Source organism: Parasteatoda tepidariorum, chromosome 2 (genome assembly GCF_043381705.1).
Source record: "Parasteatoda tepidariorum isolate YZ-2023 chromosome 2, CAS_Ptep_4.0, whole genome shotgun sequence".
Classification (NCBI taxonomy): domain Eukaryota; kingdom Metazoa; phylum Arthropoda; class Arachnida; order Araneae; family Theridiidae; genus Parasteatoda; species Parasteatoda tepidariorum.
The window spans coordinates 11791015-11813672 of record NC_092205.1 but is presented as its reverse complement, the minus strand read 5'-3'; the positions used below and the strand labels follow the sequence as shown (position 1 = coordinate 11813672).

General features: G+C 27.3%; 1 protein-coding gene across 3 annotated transcripts in view; it reads left to right on the top strand.

The window, feature by feature from the left end:
* Positions 1 to 22658, top strand: part of LOC107445627 (uncharacterized) — a 593665-nt gene that overhangs the window by 366264 nt on the left and 204743 nt on the right. For 2 of the 3 annotated variants that reach the window (XM_071177173.1, XM_071177172.1), the window contains exon 4: positions 15963 to 15989. In XM_071177173.1, the coding sequence (XP_071033274.1) occupies positions 15963 to 15989 (27 nt within the window). Of the gene's footprint in view, positions 1 to 13638; positions 14755 to 15962; positions 15990 to 22658 lie in introns of those variants that run through there. The other variant, XM_071177174.1, reaches the window with a different exon arrangement.

Genomic DNA, 22658 nt, shown 5'->3' with positions numbered 1-22658 from the left:
TATATATATATGATTGTTTATTGAGTATAGTACTATGATAAGGCTATCATCGAAAGGAAAGCCTTATTCAAAAATTTTCATTGTCAACTAAGATCATAAATAAAGATAATTAGAAGAACTATTTTGGCTCTATAAACAAGTGCCACAATTGTGCCAAAGAGGCAGAATTACGAAGAAAAAAGTTCATTCAAGAATTTGCTGTATTTATTAAGGGTTCAAATAAAAAATTCAATTAGATTCAAGGACAAAAATTTAAAAAAAAATCTTTATTCGTAATTTTTTTCAGTTTACTAAGAGTAGTAATAAAAACAATTAAATATAAATTGCTGTTTCGAAAGATGAGTAGCATTATCAGAGTCATGACACAGGTTAAAGATACTTTTGATATAGAATCTTGGTACACTGATGTTGGTTCTTGTTTACATTACTCAAAAAGCTGTATGCCTTGAATTATACTTATTTGGACTTTTTATATTTTGCCCAAAGCAAAAAGAAACGTGAATAAAGTACAAATCAAAATACATAAATTATGTATTATATTTTATGAATTTTCCCTTTTGCTTTCTTCACGTTCAGTTTTGCTTTAGTCTACAAAGCACAAAGTATTACCCTTTCCTCTTTTTTTATATTGTGTTTTGTGTTGCAGTGAAATAAACTAAAAATAAACAAAAGTAAACATAAACACGTATTTTCCTAAAAAAACATATAAAGTGAATGAAAATCAATTCCTGTTATAGTTTTTTTTTATTTATTTTTGTTAAATATTTGAACCTAATTTATTAAGATTTGAATTCAAAATATTGTGAGCTTGTTCGTGTTGTTATAAAATGCTTTTTTTTTGTATACAAAACTGAAGTAAAACTTAATTGAACTCAAAATTAGTTGTTTACGTTTTTTTAAAACTTTTAACGATACATATTATAAAGCAACAACATATAATATTATATAATACAATGTACAAAAAATATACTATATGAAACACAAGAAGCAACAAAATATCTCAAAAATAAGCCTAAAATAATGTTAACTTACTTATAATAGACTTTTTATAGTTAAATTATATTTGAATGTTCTTAAAATAATATAAACTACAAATAAACTGAGAAACTTTTTGTTCTGAGAGAGGAAGTATATAGGTCAAAATCAGTTGATAAAATTTTTATCTTATGAATCTTTAGAGTTTTTTTTTCTTGAGTTTTCGCTTAGTTACTGTAATACTTTAATCGTCTTTTTTTTTAATCTCTTGTTTTTCATGAGTAACTAGAGTAACTATGCACACTTTCAAATGAACAAGCAAATTAAATTACCTGAAATATACATCTTGTAATAAATAATTGAAAGATATATATTGTAATAAATAATATACATATGAAATAGCAATATTAAGGAAGAAGATATTTACCTATATAATTTTGCAAACATGAAAGTAACTGTAAAATATCTATACCGCCATTAGGAAGATACCGCTAAAATACCTATGATAACAATGAGATACCTATTGTACTAAGGTATTGTGCACGTACCGTATTATCAACCGTAAAGCTAGAAGAAGACTATAAAAAATAAACATGCCTTGCATATATCAGATAACATTTCATTGGTTGAAAGAACTCACACAATCCCTCTGGTATAATATTGTTTCTATTAAAATGCTAAGAATTCGTACAAATAGTTCTTGAGTATTTTTTATAACATGTTACTTTTAAAAGCAACTGAAAAGAAAACGTTCAAAACATTTCATTAAACCAAATTCATAAGCATTAAGATCAAAAACAAGCAATGATACAATAGCATATTTTAATAATTATATTTACAAAGCAAATATCTTTTTTATTTGCTAATTACCATAATTATTACTTAGGCTGCGTCTTGAAGTATTATGTTTTAACAAAATGATAGCTCTTTCGCCTAAGCAGAAAATCAATTAAATTACTTCCGGAATCTGGAAAGGTAATGTTTAATAAACAATCAAGCGTAAGAGCATTGTTGCCAACGACGCTAAAACCTTAACTTAATAATGTTTACTTATTCTAATTGATGCAATTATCGGTATCGTTTGCAATCTCAGTGTGTTTTCTCTATCACCTATCTGCACCTTTCATCGCCAATTAACCAGCACAGTGCTGGAGAATCGATTACGATTCAAATAAGCAAAGGCATCGATGACAGACGATAGGGGAGAAAACTTCCATCGGAAAACAAAAAGAACGGGAATGAGTGCTGTTACGGTTACAACGGAAAACTGTAGAAAAAGAGAGTAAAAACAAGATTAGCTAGACGACGAGGAAGAGTGACTGATGCGACTAATTAATTACGCCTAATTACATTTTAATTAGCCGCCAGCGCCTCTTTTGCGATGAATGCTAATTGAATCGGAACGACATTTTCGCTTCGGTTTTATTAGCAATGCCAACCGAAATGTTTCTTCCTTTGAAAGGCGCCAATTACCAATTCTCTTTCCCCCTCTTATAAATATCCGGATAAAATAAAACTGGCGCCCTTTCGAGCGGAATGTTTTCGGTTTTTCGCCAAACAAAAGAGTTGAACACGTAATTTAATGCTAGCGGGGGAAAAGGAGAAGAAGTTTTGGAATAAAAAGAATAAAAGAAAGAAACAACCCCTCAAAAAATAAACAATAAAAAAAAGGAAGTACTCCAAAAGAAGAGAATAAATTGTATTAAGTGTGGCTGTTTTACGCAGCTTTAATTCTCGAACTCTGTTTGAGTAGGCTGTGGAAGTGTTTACACTTTTTTTTTTTCCACCTTTGGTTCTTTTCGCCATTTCTTTTCTCCTTTTCGAAGCTTTAGTTTTATTTCTTTTCTTGAACTTAATTCATTTTAATTCCTTCTCTTTTTACAAGGGTGTCGTTCTGTAACATTTTGTTTTATAACTACGTAAATTCTCGCTTAAGAACAGCTTTTTTTAAATTATTTATTTTTATTTCATGCTGCTTTTTTTTTCCCTCTTGGTGTGTGAGAATGGAGTTAATTATTCTTGTCCACAAGTTGCTCTACTGTAATTGGATATTTAACATTTTTTTTAATTATTTATTTTAGTTCTTCAATTTACTTACGAGTTTTCAAGAATCATTTTTTCGAAAAGATTTATTTTTCTTTTTCTTATCTTTTTTTTTCATTTTTCAAATCCTTGCGAAAATGATTAATAATCTTTTCAAAGAGCATTTATTTCATTTGCCTCATTATTAGAAGTATTAAGGGGGAAAATAAGCACTTTCAGTTTACGATTTAATGATAATTTAATAAAACATTTTTTTACGAATGCATTACTGATATTGAAACATTTCTAATAAAGTGGATTTTTTTTAAAATTTTTTTACATTTTTGAAGAGTTATTTTAAGTAGAAATGAATTAAGTACATTTAAAAGGTAAGATGTTTTTAAAGGAAAAGACAACCTATATTTATAATTTTTTTTTCACAAATCTTTTTTTTATTTATCACTATCAAATTCATTTTCTCCTTCTTTTTCTAATAATTTTTAAAGTAGAATTTAAAAAACTTTCTTTTATTCATTTATTTGTCTAAAATATGTAAAACAAAATTATAGTTTTCAGAAATGAATCCTATTTCAAAAGTAATTCATTGAGGGTATGTAAATAATATAAGAATGTTTAAAAGTAAACATAAAAACAGATTGTTTAAATGCATAGATTTTTAAAACCAAATTGGAAAATATTTCAATGTTTCGAAAACCTTATTTTCTTTTTTAAATCACACTTCATTTTTTGGATTTTATATTTAAGGACAAATATAATTATGAGAATTAAACAGGTACTTTTACTAATTTTAAGACTGTTTTTTATAATTAAAAATTCAAAAATATATATTTACTTGTAATTAAAGCTTCAGAAAGTATATATGCATAAAAATAACACCCGTGCTCCATCTGAGCAAAAAGGTTAAACTGTTAAAAATAATCACACCGATAAAGATATTGTGAAATAATAATGTTAGTTCATTTGAATCGAATCAATACAAAATAATTTAAATAATAAATCAATTACAAGCGAAGCATTGATAAATTGAGGAAATAAAGCTGCAAAATTTTGTACTGCAAAACTGATCAGCCAAGATGCAATAAAATATTGATAGTTAGTAATATTATAATTAGTATATTATAATATAAATATTTCCTAATTAAAATATCATTATTATAATTAGGAAATATTTAAATTGTTTGGCCTGGACAATAATATCAAATAAATGTAATAAAATAAACTGTTAGAATTTCATTCTAAAGTTATAATAAAATAACCAGCAGCAGGCTATTCACCCGATTAACCACAAAGTTTACAGTAAAGAACAGTTTTAACTGATTACAATACCATTTAAAACAAGTATGGCTAAGAAACCATTAATAAAAAAATATACGTTTTTTTTTAACAATTTACAACTAGCATGATTTCAAAACCGTAAAAAAGAGTAGCTTTATGGTGCTGCCATCTATGCGTGAGTGAGAGTATAGTATTACAATAGTCCAAGGTCACAAATTGAGGAGTGCAGGACACTGGAAATTCTTCATATGTTGAAGGGAATGGAGGAAATACTGTTGCGTCATCGTTGGAACTCGAACCCTAGTTTTGTCGTTCATGAGACAGACAAATTAGCCCGTTTGGTTATAAGATGTACCGTGTAGCAAGGAACTAAGTGGCTCATTAAGTAGTCTTAGTAGGTGCGATAAAATTTTTGTTCTTTAACCATAGCAGGAAAATTAACGGTTTTTCTCACAGTTAACAGTTTGTATACCATTTTATTTATGGTTATTAGTCTCTTTTGTTTGAAAATGGTAAAATAACAATTAAATAGATTGTTATTTAACCATTTTTCTGAGGAATTTCTAACAGTGCATAAGTAAGTAAGATATTTTAAATTGGTACATTTTGATTATATTTCACAAAAGAAAGTTCATTTTCTTTAAAATTAACTTTATAGCCTTTCTTGAATAACCTTTTTATTCAGAATCAATAGCTCAAGTTTCAATTGTAGAATTTGAAAATATTTTTTAGAAAAACACTGTTAAAGTTAGGTCTAAAATATAATAGATAGAATACTTCTGTGCAGATGTCTTTTTTTATATAAAGATCCAAAAAAACGTTACTTTCAAAGAAACCACAGGCAAGAGAAAAAATGAAAACTTTAACTTAAGAAAAAATAAACAAATAAATAAAATTCAGAAACACTCTCTGAAAAAAATATAGAAAAAAATAATGCCATTGAGAAGTAAAAAAGTATAGTTCACTTTATAGTAAGAAAAAAAGAGCTCTTAAAACATAAATAATGAGCAAAACTACGGAAGTAAAAAAAAAAACACAAAACAAAATAATCGTGTGAGTATATGATACTTACGAATGAAAAAAAACTTGAAAAAAAATCGACAGTTGAGAAGAAAAAGTTTAAAAAACTAACTCCACGGTACATACACACATTATATTTCATACACAAGAGAGCTAAAAAAACGAAATTCTTCAAGTAAGAGAACTATAAAAACAAACTTTGTAGAAAAAAATTTTTTCTTAAGAAACAGCTTTCAAATTTATATCTAACAATCCTTTTTTACCTGTATTGATTATTTTTCTACCATTGAAAAAGAAAAAAAAACATCCAATAATACATATATGCCTTTATATCTACTTCTTTTATTTATATATATATATATATATATCTATATAAAAATAGATTTACTGAAAAGAAAGATATAAAGCTACTTAATAACGGGAACTCCAAGTCGAGCTGTTATTACGTCAAGAAAAAAGGGGGATAGAAAATTGTTTGCAAAGGGGGTTTGGAAATTTTGAACTAGAAGCGAAAAATGTTTTATGGGCGCTTCACGGCAAACATATAAAATAAAAAATAAAAAAAATGGGGGTAAATAAATATGTTTTCGCTGCGGGAACGGTTTGTCTTTTTCTTCCAATTCATTTTTTTTTTCTTCTTTTCTACATGAATTCAACCTTGCAAAAAGGTGTAAAAAATGTTACAGAGGGCTGGTAGCAATGTTACATTATTTTTGCTGTAATATTTCTACTGAATGTTGCAGAGAAGCCATCTGTAACGGGCGAATTTCAGATTGAAAGCATAGAAGCAGGAAGTATTGATATGTGTTTGTATGTATGTGGTTGATGTTTATTGGTGTTCCCTGTGAAGCCACGAATAAACCTCAGATAAATTTTCTTCTTTCAGCATTTTCTTTCATTGAAAAGAGAATTTATTTTTATATCATAAACAGATTGAATATATGTTTCAAAGGTTTCAATTTTATCTCAATATAACGAAACAGGTTTAAGGTTGGTGTTGTAAATATGCCTTGATTGAACTATGGACAGTATATATATATATATATATATATATATAGGTAGAGAGATAGATATGTATAATTTATTTATACATACAAACTTGGATATAATTTCTTAAAAATTTTCCTTGCTAAATCAGGCATTTTGTTACTGAATGAAATGTATGATTAAAGAATTTATAATGTAAATTAAAAGTTCTGAAGATATGTATGTAAGAAAAAACAGCCCTTCATCAGGGGACATATTGTCTGCTAACACACTGGAACCTTTCTGTAGTCAGTGGTTAAACCAAAAACTGTCATTTTTTTCTGCTATTTAAATTGTTTACATAAGACAAATTTGGTTTCAGCTTCTTTTAGTGCTTTTCCATTTTGACTTATTACCTTAAAGTTTTTTTTTTCTTAAGTTTTTTTTCTTAAAATTTCAATTTCATACTTTGATTAGATTAAGAATTTATAAATAATGTATAATGATAAATGATTTATCATCATATTTGGCATGATTGTCAAAGGTGGACCGAGACCTTTTGTTGAAGTTTCCTCAAGGATAGATTAGTTTTTGACCTGGATGGCCAGGTCTTCATCCTAATCAATCCAAAGTCTGATCTAATAGAATTGTTTTGTCTTCTTCTTTTTCGAGCTAGCTTTGAAATAATAAAAATAAAAATATTCTTACAACAATTTTTTTTAAATCTATTATAGCAATATAAGTAGTGCAGTTTATTCTCTTAATTTTAATAGGATGATATCAGAATCTTTAAAATTCTGTGAATTTCTTATTTTTTTAAAAGCAATTATAACTTTTTTTTATTTAGTATTAACAATTCTACAATAATCGAATCACCTTAATATTCTGGGTGATCTATAATGACTATATTTAGTGTATAGTTTTAAATGCTTTGTCAAAACTAAAATGGTATGCACATTGGGGATTGCAAGTTAAAATTTTAACTTGAGAATTAAGACGTTATAGAAGTCAACCGAATCTACTGACGAAGGTAGGACTAAAAACATCAATATCTTTTGAAATGCTGAAGGAAGTAAAGTAGATTTGAAAGACAATTATTGAAGCATTTCCATATTTTCGCATACAATCGAGTTTATTTTCGGTATTTTTTGTATAATCTCAATAATTATTAATAATCTAATTATCAATTTTCGCACACAATGTTTTGTTTTAATTTTAATTTTACATGGAATCTAAAATAAATATTAAGGGCAGTGATTATGTTATGTCTGGTATACACATATTCAAAATTTACTTTTATCGGTTTTGATGTTAACTCTTTAAATTGCGATATACCGTGAAATTAAGAAAAAAAAATAATCAAATAAACAAAAAATATTTAACATAAAACTTTGGGATTTTAGTTCGTAAAATAAAGAAATTGAGCACTGCAACAACCTTTAACTTTCACATAAATAAAAGTTTTATTTAAATGTTTGAAGGAGTTGATCATAAATATGCTAATAAAATGGAGCAGGCCACTTTTCCCTCACCATAACGTACGCTTACTGAATAAAAATACATACTCTTTACAGCTAATATTTTTGACCTTAAAAATACCAGAGTAAAAAGTATAATTTCAATTGTTCAAAAAATGTTGCAAATCTTAGTGCGCCGAAACTTTAAAGAGCTGTATAGAAAAAGTACTACAAAAGAGCATCACATTTTTAAAATACAGTATACTCTCAATATCTCACAGTTGAAGGGACACTAAGAAAATTTTGAGAAAACAAGTTTTCGAGATAACATGTTCAGAACTAAATATATTCTAAAAAGTGGAAAAATATATTCTGAAATATTAAACTAAAAAGTAGAGTCTTGAAACATAAGAATAACTACTATTAAATATGTATGTAATGATAGTTGACTACAAGTCTAAATACAACAATGATAATTTCCTTTTTAAGAAGGAAAAATAATTATGCATTAAATAGAAAAGAATTGGTTTACAATAAACTTGTTTTGTGATTTTTCCGAAAGAAATTCTCTTTCCATTTCGAAAAAATAATTCGAAATAACAGAGTTTTTTGAGAAGAAACTCTTCAACGTAGGGAAATCAAATTTACATTAGATGGATATATAATGCCAAGGGAAAAAATATTTTTTTGACATGAGAAGGTTTTCGAGATACCGAAGTTTGAGACATCGAGAGTGTACTACTGTATATGTTTCTTATTTTAATTTTCAAATTTCTTTTGAGGTTAAGATCAATTTTAATTTTCAAATTTCTTTTGAGGTTAAGATCAATTATAATTTTCAATTTCTTTTGAGGTTAAGATCAATTTTAATTTTCAAATTTCTTTTGAGGCTAAGATCAATTTTAATTTTCAAATTTCTTTTGAGGTTAAGATCAATTTTAATTTTCAAATATCTTTTGAGGTTAAGATCAATTTTAATTTTCAAATTTCTTTTGAGGTTAAGATTAATTTTAATTTTCAAATTTCTTTTGAGGTTAAGATCAATTATAATTTTCAAATTTCTTTTGAGGTTAAGATCAATTTTAATTTTCAAATTTCTTTTGAGGTTAAGATTAATTTTAATTTTCAAATTTCTTTTGAGGTTAAGATCAATTTTAATTTTCAAATTTGTTTTGAGGTTGAGATCAATTTTAATTTTCAAATTTTTTTTTAAGGTCAAAGACTGCAGAATATGAGTAAGAGGGATATATATTTTTTTTTGAGCAACAAACACTGTTTCCCGATATAAGAAGAAAACCAAAACAACTATGTACTTTTTCTTGCTTTTATACACACCATACATGCTAAGAGACCTAGTAGATATAACCTATCTGATTTTGTTGTATTTTATAGCCCGCGTTGAACAGCCGACCCAATTTTGGGTTTAAGACTACTATTGGTCAACTTTGCAGCCTTGTAATTTTGAACCCAATTCGGAAGACAAGGGAACTCCTTGATCAAGTACTGGGATAAATATGCCTTCATTGAGGTCTTTTTAATGGAACTAACCCGCATTTGCGTTACATGGAGAGGAAAGCAACGAAAACCTTCCATCGTTAGCCAGATGGCAAGGGGATTTGCCATCAGGCTAATGATCCGTCTACCAATGATCCGTCTACCACTGAGGAAATTTTACGTCAGCACTGTGGTTGGTGCGAGCCGGATCCGGAATTCGTATCGACTAGCCATTACTGGGATTCGAGCCAGGTTCACCTTATTGCTGAGCCACTACGGCTCAACCTACCTGATTGTAAACTTCATAAACTTTGGAAATAAGAAATAACAGTTGACGTGCTTCAAGTTTATCAAAATTAGGAGACCATTTTCCAAACTTGCCAGACATTTTCAAATAATTTTTGTTTCTTTACTTTCACGCCTGGCAAGTCCTGAAAATGGACACCTATTTTTCATAAGCTTGAAACAAGCTGACTGTTATTTCTTATTTGTTTATTTCTGAAGTGTTGTTGTTTCGTTGTTGTTTCTAATCCCCAAGAGGTCCATCCCAATTAGACCAATTCCATAAGTCCAAAAATGTCCAGGAAGTCTAAAAACAGATGAGGTTTTGAAAAAACCTCGTCGATCTTAAAATCGATACAGTTTAGAATATGCTCGGGCGAAGCCTGAGCAGTCCTACATTTAGTGCAAAGTCCAAAAGTCTTTTGCCCCTGAACATACGAGAGACACCTCAAGTGTCCACTTGCAAAGCGAGATAAACAAGTCTGCTGGCTTCTAGGTCCCTCAAAAAGCAAGGCACTTCCAGGTCGTTTTCTGAAATACCAACTATGCGGAGGAGGAACCCTCCAGAGGTCCATAAACATTTTTTTGCACTCTGAAAAGACCTCGTTGAAAGTGGAAGGTAGATCTGGCTGTAGAGGTTCCAAAGAAGCATCTTTAGCCAGTGAGTCCGCCATCTCGTTACCTTTGATTCCAACGTGTGATGGAATCCATTGCAAGTGTACTCCAAAGTCCGCAGAGAGCCTGAAGAGCATCCCCAAAATTGAAGCCGCAGCCCTGTCTCCAACATTCCTCCAGTTGCTAAGGTGTTGGATTGAAGATTTGCTATCCGTCAGTATCCATATATGCTTAAAGTCAGGCTCAGCAATATTCTCAACATGTCTTAGGCCATTTTCAATCGCAATAAGCTCAGATCTGAAGTAAAAGAAGTTTTCAATCAGATAATATCTTTCCGCTTCAGTTTCTTGGGATTATTTATTTGAGACCTAATAGATGTTTTTAATGTGTATTAAAGATACAGACTCTAGCTGAAGATTAATAACGGCAAACAACAGTATCAAATAATCGAGAAGAAAGATAACTTTTTTTTCTCATTTTCGATGTTTTAAATTATAAAATTGGATGCTACTTTCCCGTGATACCTAGCCTGCTTTGTTTTGAGTGTGTTATTCTGAAAAATATCATAATCTGAATTAAAAATAATGTATAAAAACCATCATAGATTTAATATTTATGCTAATAAGTATATGTTAATTTTCATAACAAAATTTTTAAAATAACTACAAAAGTATAAGCTCTCACTTTACAAATTTTCTTGCTCTTTTATTTCTAATAGAACGGAGTTAAAATGTAATATGCAAGAAACAATCATTAAAAATAGAGTTCAGATATCTAGAAAGTAGAAAGTATGTCTATTTTTTTACTTTGATTTGGTCTTTATTCATGTTTTTTTTTTTTTTTTTTGCTTTAATAATTCAGAAATGATCATTCTCATTCTTCTAGTTTTGAATACCACTAGCGAAGTGTGACGAATTTAATTCTGAGTAAGACTTTTTCAAATAAAATTAGCCCACATTTAAATAAAATTAATCTTTTCAATCTACGTACAGTTTTTTTAAATTTAAACTGTATTTTTCTTTCTTTTGATATACACTTGTTTCAAAATGACAAATAAACGCTTGGAATACTGAAAGTTGTTACTTTTATGTGACTTACTAGCTTATTTGTGCTTTCTGAATTATTTTTTATTCCAACCTGCTGATTTTTCGTCGAATAATTGTTGTATAAGTAATTTTTGGTGAACAAATCATCTTTCTATGAAAACTCTTGCTTTATAAAAAAGTCACTTTTTCTTAAAATGTTTTTCTTTTTTTTTCTCATTAAAATGATGAAATTTTTTACACAGATATTTATAGGCAGTATTTATATATGGCAATCTTTTTAGATAATGCCATTAAAGTAAATAAAGTGAGCAATGCCATTCAACAAATTGTGTGAAGACATTGTACTGATATCTACTGAACAAACATTTTTCCACTAATTATTTTTTATGATGTTTTTTACTGATCAGATACTATTACCAATCTCTAAAGCTGGTAAAAGTAAAATCTGAATTTCAAAAAATATGGGTTTTTTTAAAAAAAAGAGAATATTAATTTTCATTACCCATAAGTTCAATAATATTTTTGTTTCAAAAAAGAGTAATCATCGAAAAAAATGAACTGTTTCCGTCTCCATGATTTTAATAGTTCATACTTTGCCAAAATAGTATTTGGCATTATATACTACAGTTGTAAAATACATTAAAACTCCCATATATCATTCCATGTTAGAATATGCATTGTAATATTTTCATTCTAATGCCAGAACCCGTGGTGGCTCATGGAATAAATAGAGCTTTCGCCTTCCAATTAGGCGAGTAGCAGTGATGGCTGGTTGACACATTCCGCATCCGACTCGCACGGACCACAGTGCTGACGTAAAATATCCTAAGTGGTTGACGGATCAGGGGTTAGAGTCTCCTTGACATCAGACTAACCGTGAGAGGTTTTCGTGGCTTTCCTTACCATTCAACAAAAATGCGGGTTAGTTCAATCGAAAAGTCCTCCACGAAGACACATTTTCTTAATACTTGATCCAAGATTTCCCTTGTCTTCTGGATTGCGTTCAAAATTACAAGGTTATTGAGTTGAACATTGATAGTCATAAATCGAAAATTGGGTCGACTGTTCAAGGACGGTTATAAAATAAAATACTAATGCCAGACATTATTGGTAACTCTAGTTACATAAATACAGTATGTAGTGCAATTGGACAAATTGTGTGTGTATATATTTCGTGAATATTATGTATATAGATGTATACAACACCTATAAATTACGGCAGTGCGTGTAGAAATATTAACACAAAATAACTGACTCTTTTGAGTCCTCACGTTAAACTTTAATGTTATTTATAACATTTTCTAAAATTCTTCGTATAAAAGTAATACATTTCCATGCAATAAAAACAAAATTAATTTAAAGTTTCACAAAAAGTTTACAAATGCTATTTCCTTTCCAAAAACTTGTTATTCATATTATTATTTTTTTTGTAAGTTGGTCGAGTAGATATATACTTGGGGGCACGATTCCATTTCTAATATTTTTTGATATATTTGCGAACGTATTTTATTGCATTTCCGCCATTTTTACTTTTATATTTATGTGTATATCTATTTTTATGCTTTTTTATTTCCCCGGAGTTTTTATTTTTTTTTCTCTACAGTTTCTCATTCTGAGTTTTTCGCGTGATAGTATGATCTTTTTTTTTTTATTTATATGCTTCATTGTTTATGGGAGAGTGTAAAAGAGGAAGAAAAAATAAACAGGAATAAAATGGGGAAGTTGAGAAACGAGAAAAAAAAAGGAAAAACTAAAAACATTGAAAGAAATAAAATCAGTAGCCATCTGTAAAGACGAAAAAGAATTGTTTGATATAACATAGGAATTTTTTTCTTACTTTTTTACTATAAGTTTGTTGTTTTTCTTTCTAAGTTTTTTTTTCTGCCTATTATTTCCTTTTTTCCTGTCTAAATCCATTCGTATTCCGTGCTCGGCTTTTCTTATTTTCTTTGCTCCTGTTTTTGTTTCGTTTTCCCTCTTTCCATTTTTTATTTCTTTTTCTAGGTTTTGTTTTCTTTTTATTATTATTTCTTTTTCCGCCTCCTTTTTTTTATTTTTTGTATTTGTATTTTTTTTTATTTCCATCGGGCCAACGGAGCAGCAACATCTATCTGCTCATCTTCCCTTTTCCCTTCTTTCGCTCATTTTTTCCCTTTTTCTATGTTTTCTCTCTCCCCCCTTCTTTCATTTTATTACTGGTAGTTTCTTTTTCTCGGCGAGAGCTTGCATCTCGGAATGAACGAACGAAGGATATAGAGATGGAAAAGGATAGATAGAATGAGAAACAGAGAAGAAGGGGTATGGGTGTAGAGGGAAAAAATAACAGAAAGTACGAAGTTACATCAAAAGGAAAAAGAAGAAAAAGGGAAAAAATCAATTGTTGGCTAAGGGAAGCGGAGCCTCGTCCTTCAAGCATGCGCAGCGCCCCCTTTTGCCAACTTGCTAAAGGAAGAGAGCAAGCAAGTGCAGTTGTTCCTCTATGCTTCAGCTTTCTCTATCTCAACTAGTCTACACACAACACGGTGGATTTACAAAGCTTTTTCGTCTTCTCTTTGGATATTCCGGTTTAAGGGAAAAAGGAAAAAATAAAAAGGATAATAATACTTTTTTCCTGTTTTTTTCTTCATATTTGCTTGTGTTTGTTTGAATTAGTGGTGATGAAATGTCTAGTGTTTAAAGAGTTAGAAAACTATCTTTATATGGATTATATACTTGAAGATAGTATTAAGTTCCTTTAAGCACCTTCCCAAATTCCTGGATTTCCTATCTTAAATAGGTTGCCTTTTTTTAAATCAACATCAAACTTGTGTGCAATTAAAAAATTAAAAATTGTAGAGCAAATAAGTATAGTAGGGTATAATATACTATTAAAAAACTAACTTTTTTGTAAATTTTAAATTCTAAAATTTGTTTTCATTAAATCTTTATTTTTATTCTGGCAAATAGTGCATTGTCTTTCTAAAAGTTTTTTTTTAATACGAAAAAATAATTGATTAGCTATCTTTCGTATATTAAGAAAAGTTTTCAAATTTTATCTTCGAGTTAGCCCTTTTAAGCAATATAATGTTGTTTCACTTTTTTAACAAATTTAAATTTTCAAATATTAAATGTGTTTATTACAGTTTATATTTATTTTAAAAAAACTGCTTTTTAACCTTAAGTTTAAGTATTTTGCTTGCGAAAATGCCTAAAATGTTACATTTCCAAGTGCGCCTGAAACTGCTTATCAATTTTACATAAAAATTAAAACAAACTTGAATCGTAAACTAAACAAACAATTTACCTATTATATGCCATTGAAACTTTTGATAAAAGATATATCACCAAAACAGTTTAGCAAAAAAAGCTTACCTCGTTGTTTAAAAAAACTTTGAACTGACTCTTAATATCCAGTTGTGCGAATAAAGTGCTAACAGACCTGGAATATACTTACTTAAAATTAACCTTTTATGATGACGTAACTGTCAAGAGAAACGGCAGCGCTATCCTCATTGGCTGATTTACTCTCTTGTGTTTTGATTTGTGTTTTGAAAACAATCTTGTGAATTATCGGACCAATGAGTGAGCCGGAAGCTCCACTGGTAAGTAAAAATACTAATTTCTCCTGAAAAATTCTTAAACTTATGCACCACAAAGGATTAATAAAAATTAAATCAAGTAATTTCTTCTTTTGTATATAAAATTAATGCTCATCATTGAACATGATTACGAAACTATTCATCACGATGCCATTATGAATATATTTCTGTAAATTCAACTGAACGAATTCCACCTCGATTTGGTATTTTAGTTGCATAATATTACTTTAATTAATTAGAAATACTTTTAATTATCGATTTGATTAAGAAATTGTCTGAAAGGTATTTACATTTTGATTTTTTACTGCAGCTAGGTAAAAAAAAAAATAGCACTTGTTTTTTTCTTCTTTTTTTTCCAAATATTTCTTTTACTAGAATTCCGAAAACTTGGTTAAAATATTAACTCTACTGTCTCTATTTTGACTCATACATCATGCAGACTTGCTGTGACTTTAATTTCTTTTTAATTGAACCGTATTTCCATAAAAGTTTAACCATATTATAGTGTCATCAAGTTCCAGAAAAATCAATTTCCACTATAAGTTTTAACTTCGCATCTTGAAGCAAATTTGCATGACTCCAAGAAAAAAGATTATTGAAGTTAATTACATTTTGACTTTTTTTCTAATGCTCGATGAAAATAAAATCTTGCCCTTTGTTTTTCATACAAAACATTATTATTTCATTAAATATTTTACTATATTTTATTTAGACTAATTTAAAAGTGATATAATAAACACTTACTGTCGTGTCATATACATCACTTCGGTTCTGTTTTGTTCATGGAAAGCATACAATTTACATTAGAATAATCATCTTGATTTTCAGAAGATTTGTATATATTTTATGGGTTAGCTGTTGATTTTTATTTTTGCTTATTTATTCAATTCTCTTAAAATAAATTTAAATAATTTATTATTATTTATTGAATTAAGTAATCTGATATTTAATTATTTATTTTGCGCTAGAGAAAGCAAAGTTAATTTTTGTTCAATTTATTTAATGTTCATTAAATGTTTTCTCGTTCAAAATTTTTTAGTTCAGCTCAATTATTTTTATAAATTTTTTAGAAAATGCATATTTTAAATTTAATGACTTATATTGGGTATATTTTAAAAAAAATGCATATTTAAAGTTTAATGGCTATTATAGTTTATCTTGTTTTTTGTTTTGTTTGCCTAAAAAGAATCTAACTTAAGTTTTGTTTTCAGTGTGATACTGCTGAAGAAGCAAAAAAGGTAAGATTTTCGTTCTGAATCTATTTTTTAAATATTATGGTGTTTGTGTGGTACTGTGTTGCATGTTTTTAGTTTAATAACGCAATTTGTTCCACTTGTAAAAATATAAAAGCGATAAAAAATGTTTTTACCGAAAACAATTGTTACAAATATTTGTGTCGAAACATAAAACAAATTTCAAGATAACACTCTAAATAAATAAAATAAAAAACAAATACAATGTTTATAAACGTAAAATGAGAAGTTATCAATTTAATTTACATTTATGAACATTGTATTATATATTCAGTTACATTTTTTTTTACTCTTTTTGTCAGCCGTATTAGTAATTATAAGTAAACATCTCTCTCATATTATGTAAATAAAAGCTTCGCATCAAATGCCAGCTGCTTTAGAAAACCTTCATGAATTCAACCAAGTGCACCCTGTAAATATTGTTTCTCCTTTACGAGAGTTAGTTGGAGGAGAAACTAAGGTTTTGTTCTGATCGTCTTGAAGCATCGGTTAAAATATGCAGGAAGGAAAGATAATTTTGTATGAAGTTAAATAAATCGATTTTAATAAATGCGTTGAAAAGATTTCTATGAATATATTATTATTTCATATATTTAATGTATACAAACATGATCTTTAATTTATAAATTTAATAATTATGTTAGTATTATTATTCATTTTATATACGTAGAATAATATTTTTATGAATATATTAATATTTGTATAGTCAATTCTTAGGACATTAGTTTAATTTATTTCTAAGGAAATATTTTAACTTGTGTTTCTTTAATTAGTTTTACAGTTCCTTTATTATAAGTTTTCCATTAAGAGTGTCAACTTTATTTATATGTTTCAACAAATAAGGACTTTCCTTTTTTTTTTTAATATTACAACAATTTCAAATGATTACAAGGAAACAATATATCAAAATTGAATAGTTAGACAAGAAATAAAAATATATTAAATGGTGGCTAAATGACAACAAATGAATAATGCATTTTGATAATGATTTTTTTATTGCTAATTAAATAATAAATTATAAAGTGAGAGTAAGATATTCTAAGAAGACTCGAAAATTGAATAAGATTTTTTTTCTTCCTTTTTTGCATTTTCCAAATAAATTTACGAAATAATACTTTAAAAAAATCTGATAAAACTGCACAATGTGTGCATTACTAATAGTAGCAATATAAAACTTCGGACATAATTGCTTCAGTTGTTTGGTTTTTAATCCTTCTGTTATTCAAAATACTTTTTCAATCATATTACTCTATATTGGTTGTATACCTAATTTCTTTTCTATCTTAATTTAAGCTACCCAAAAGTAATTGGCGATTAAAACTTTAAATTGTCTATTGAAAATAATTTTAATAAGGTATTTTGTTTAATTAAAACATTATTTAAATCGATTTCTTTCGGTGACTTCTTTCTTCTCTTTCATTGATGATGATTTTTATAAGATTATTTTATCTAGATTAGTTTCTTTTATTAAAAACTAATGCACTACTAAATAAATCTTTTCATTAAAGCATGAGATAAATTAAAGGAAACTTAGAAATAGGTAAATTATGTCCAAATATCTAAATTCCAAATTTAAGAGAGACGCACATTCGATTACGAATTGTATAAAAAAAAATAAAACGTTTTTTTTTTCTTTTTGGTTAGTTTCAAAACTTTAAGTGAAATTCATTTATATTGTTATAAATATTTTAGCTTACTCTAACAGCTGCATAAACATATAAAATAAATTATGATTAAAATAACCACATTTATTGGATAATAATGAATCAAAAAATTTCTTTCTACATATATTTAATTTTACACTGTATAATAATTTGCAAGCTTTCAACTTCGACTTTACTCAGATTCTTAAATATTATGCAATTCCGTGGAATGTTTTCTTTTTGACACGCAAGATATCTTTTTTTATTATCTTTATCTATAATCAAATCTTCACTTATTGTTTTTAACGAAGCCATCTTTTCACGAAACTTGCCAATTCTAAAGGGAATTTTAAGAATAGCATGGAATAAATATTTACATTATTTCGAAATGCAACAATTGAACCAATTAAATCATAATTCCACGAATAAAAGAAAATTTATGAAAGGAAAAATCCGTTCTTATAGTGCGTGAAACTCACTCGGTTCATTAAGTTTTCTTTCGATGTTCTTCTTAATTAATGAAAGCAAACTGCAAATAAAAGTGAGCAACTATAAGCATTTCTTTATTGACTTAAACATGATAATTTAATAATGGCGCCAATATTGCAGACGAGAATCTAAAGAAGATTATCATATCTTTTAATTAACTGAAAGAACCTTTTCAGAGTTATAATTCTTTTTGTCAGACAATTTCTTTTTGTTCGTTTTAACTTAAAAGTATTTATTTAATTCTTAATTATGTAACTAAAGTAATGTTCAAGTTTAATTTAATCTACTTAAACTAAAGATGCTTTTTTTTAAAAAAATGATTAAAATTGAATCTACTAAAAAGATTTAATTACTTATGTTTTTAATATAAACACTGTGTAAACTTATATTTTATGTTTATCTAACTAACATGTTTAATAAAAAAGCATTTGAGGAATTTATATTTATATACTTTTAAAGTTATTTTATAGGTGTTAGAAAGTAAACGCATTTTGATTTTATATTTAGATCATCAAAGGTTAGTTTTTAGATAAAGCTGTTTCTTTTTAGGTTGCTTTTAGATAAGGCTATTTCGTATTAGATAGTTTTTAGATAAGGCTGTACCCTGTTAGATAGTTTTTAAACTATGTTTTGGATTAGGTAGTCTTTAGATAATATTATTTTTTGTAGGTAATTTTTAGATAAGGTTATTTCGTGTTAGGTAGTTTTTAGACTATGCTGTTTCGTGTTTGGTAGTTTTTAGATGAGGCTGTTTTGTTCCTGTGACTGATAATGTTGTTTTGTTGTGGTTGTTGTAAGATAAAATTAGCTTTTCTGTAAAATTGCTGTAATACATAATTTAGTATTTATGTAAAGTAATTTTTGGATAATTTTGTTTTATATACAACAGTTATTTTTACATACGATGGTTTTTTACAATTTCCCTTTTTTAGTAGATTACTAATTAATGGAGAAATAAGCTCTTGATTGAAGAATTTTTATCAAAATAAGTCAACTTGCATAAGACGATATTAACTGATGGTTATATTTAAAATCATTTTGCTTTTGACTAATTATGTATGATAACTATTTATTAAACATATATTAATTGAACCACCAAGTCTTCTAAAAATCAATAATACAGTTTTGTAACAAGTTTTTTTTTAAATCTATATACTATGTTATAATGTGAAATTTGGTTTTACTGTATGACATAAATGTTTAAATTAGCAATTGAACTAAGATTTAAGTTGATTTTGTAAAGAAGCATTTCATGTAAATTTTACAACAATTCAAAGTACTTTTATTCTCTAGCGGTTCTTTATCTGCTATTATATTAAAAAAATATGTATTTCTATTATAATTTGAAAATTAATGGTTATTTAAACATTATTGAAATATTTTTTATATGTGACAAAGAAATATTTATTTATATATTGCGAAAACCTACACGTTACTGTTGTCTGAAAACATTAATGCATGTTTCTCTTTAGACTGTTGCAAAATAGTAAGTTTCATAGTAAAAGGAACATCATATAACTAACTGAAAATTTATCTAACATCAAAACATTCATTTTTGTGCACAGGTTTTAATATTTAAATTAGGTTACTTTTTATTCTAAAAATATCTTTATTTCTAACAATTCATTTTGAATAATAATCTAGTCATTATTAATTTGTTGATCAAAATGCTATTTTTAACAAGCAAATAAATATCTTGATTCTAAAATGGCTTCCTCAAAATATTTAATAATATTAATTCCATAGTTAAATAAATATGCATTTTAAATCTTTCTACTAATAAAAATAAATTTCTAATCATGATGAAGTAATTCTTTTGCAAACTAATCAATTAAAATTAACTGAAAGATTTTATACATATTTCTTTTTTTAAAACTTTTTGTTCTAAATTTATAAATTGATTTTCGGTAAAACAAAAAGGTTTTTGTGGTGAAATATACACTTTAGTCTTAGTATTTTTTCAATTTTTAATTCAATTTTAACCACAATTTTTAATTTAATGATGCAATATACCAATCCAATTAATACAAAATTACCAAATATCTTACCCATTACAATTACAAAATATCTTACCTATTCATTTCTTTATAATTTTTTCTTTATATATATATTACTCCATTTATTCTTCTTATTAATTTATTAATGGAATCTTAAATGCAAAGGTTTTAAACTCTTTGTTTTAAAATATATTTTTCCCTTTTGTAATAATTGTCACATTGGAGCCTAATAGAATAGAATTTATAAATTAGTTCTCTCGCATATCAATCCAATTAAAGCTCGCCAAATAACCCCTCCTATCTTTCCAAAAAGCTAAGAAAAATCAAGAATCATTTGTCGAACGAAGTTCCCTGATTGAATTAATGCAATATCTCAAACGATTTTATTTTTATCGCCAAGAAAGTCGAAGACAAATATTGCGACGTCGCCAACATTCGCTCGTGTCTTCCTAAATTCAGTAAGTATTCTTGTGGTACCTTATTTGCAGATTGATTACATATCTTCTCCTCGACGTCTTCTTTTTGTCAGAACTTCGATCTGGAGAGATTATTATTTTTCCCTTATCCCTGAGGCGACATTTTGAATCAGAGTCAATTTTTTCTTAGCCCTAAATTTATTATCGATAAGAGATGCATTTTTTAATGAGATAAATTTTTTCATGCTCGCTGTTTTATGCTATTTATGTTTTTGTCAAGCTCACTTTTCATTATGACTTTTGAAATAGTTTTAATTTGATTAAAAAAGTTTGAAAATAAATAATATTATCCGAAAATTTTTTCACAAAATTCTTTGGATTTTATTTTAAGGCTACAGTGGACGTTCAAAAAAAATTTTTTTAGTTTTTATGCTACACTAAAACTTTTTTTATAACTTATGTATTCTATCAAGATATGCCCTTGCAAAAATTTTTGGAAAAAACATTTGGAACATTTTTGAGAAATTTAAAATTTTTTAAAAAAAATTTCATCAATTTTAAAATGCTCCCAGCGGCTTAAATTAAAATTTTTATTTTTTTTTTTAATATTCTTTTTTTAGAGATAAATGTTAAAAGCTTTATGCATTATATAGGAATTTTCCTAAATTTATTTTAAATTTATGACCAAAAAACAAATTTTATGTAGATTTTTGTTTCAAAATAAAGGTCGTTAGGTACATGAAACCCGATAACTCTTTTATTACTTGTTATAAAACAGAAACAAATGCATAAACTTAATCTAATATACATATAAATAACTAGAAAAAAATTTCATCTCAATAGGATGAAAACAAAGTCGACTGGAACATTTTGAATACGTGAAACATAACAAAATTTCAATTTTGAGAAAAACAGCTTTTTGTGTAAGAAAAGGGGCGTGGCTTCATAATGTGAAAACGAAACTACCCTATAACTTCTCAAAAAATGACGAAATTTAAAAAAAAAAATTTCAGTTGAAAAAGCAATGAAACAAGTGTCTAAATATGTCCAAAATAAAAAAGAAGAAATTTTTATCAATTTTTGGCAATATAAAGGTCCACTGTAGCCTTAAAGTTTTCAAAATATTAGGAAAAAAACGTGCGATGTATATCAAATTAATAAAACTCCACATTGCTCTTAAATATGTGTGTTTTTTTATTATATAATATTTAAAGACTAAAATAGGATCTATAAATAACATTTTTAAACATCATACCATTGGGATTCGAACCCTGTTCACCTATTAGAAAGCGGACCCCCTATCACTTGAGCCACCATGACTCTTTGTTATTAATATGAACTTTGCTGTTTAATTATAATTTTGCCGGGATTTTATGAGCTGAATTATACTGGCTTATATGTTCTAAAAGTGAAAAGAGACATTATATATTTTATACTTTCATGATTTATGACGCATTATATGAATTAGTTATGAATGAATTTTCTCTGAATTCACAATTTGATTCAAATTTGCTGATAACAAATTAAAATGCTGTCTATTTTGTTGCATGCTTTGTGGATATTATACACTGTTAAAATTTGTTTGTCCTTCTTGTTGCTGTTGGATGCTTCAATCGATTGTAATTTTCAACCCTTAACGGATATCCGTGTACTGTAAAAGCAATCCACTCATTTTAATGTGCATAAAAACATGCGAGCTATAAGCGCATTACACGAAAGAACTCCAAAAATGCCCGTCAGTTGTCATCACATTTTAATAATTTCCTTTATATGAATTTATTCTCCTCTTATACTTTTATCAATATCTATTATTGTTACTTTTTCTATAGTGAGTTTAATTTATTTTTCATTACCTACTAGGACTTGAGCTTTGACTCAGCTAAAAAAAAATTCTCACTTTCTTTGTATTGTTTTTTTCTCACTCTTTAAAAAATGGATGCTCAAATTTCACTAATGATTCTTCGTTTTTGACGAAACCGTTTTCTGTTATATACTTTAAGTTGAAATTCCGTCAAAGTGACGAAATAATTGTCACTTCTTCGAAGAAACGAATTTCATCAAAATGAAATAAATATTTCATCCTTCTATTTTTCCCCCCAAATAAGAAAA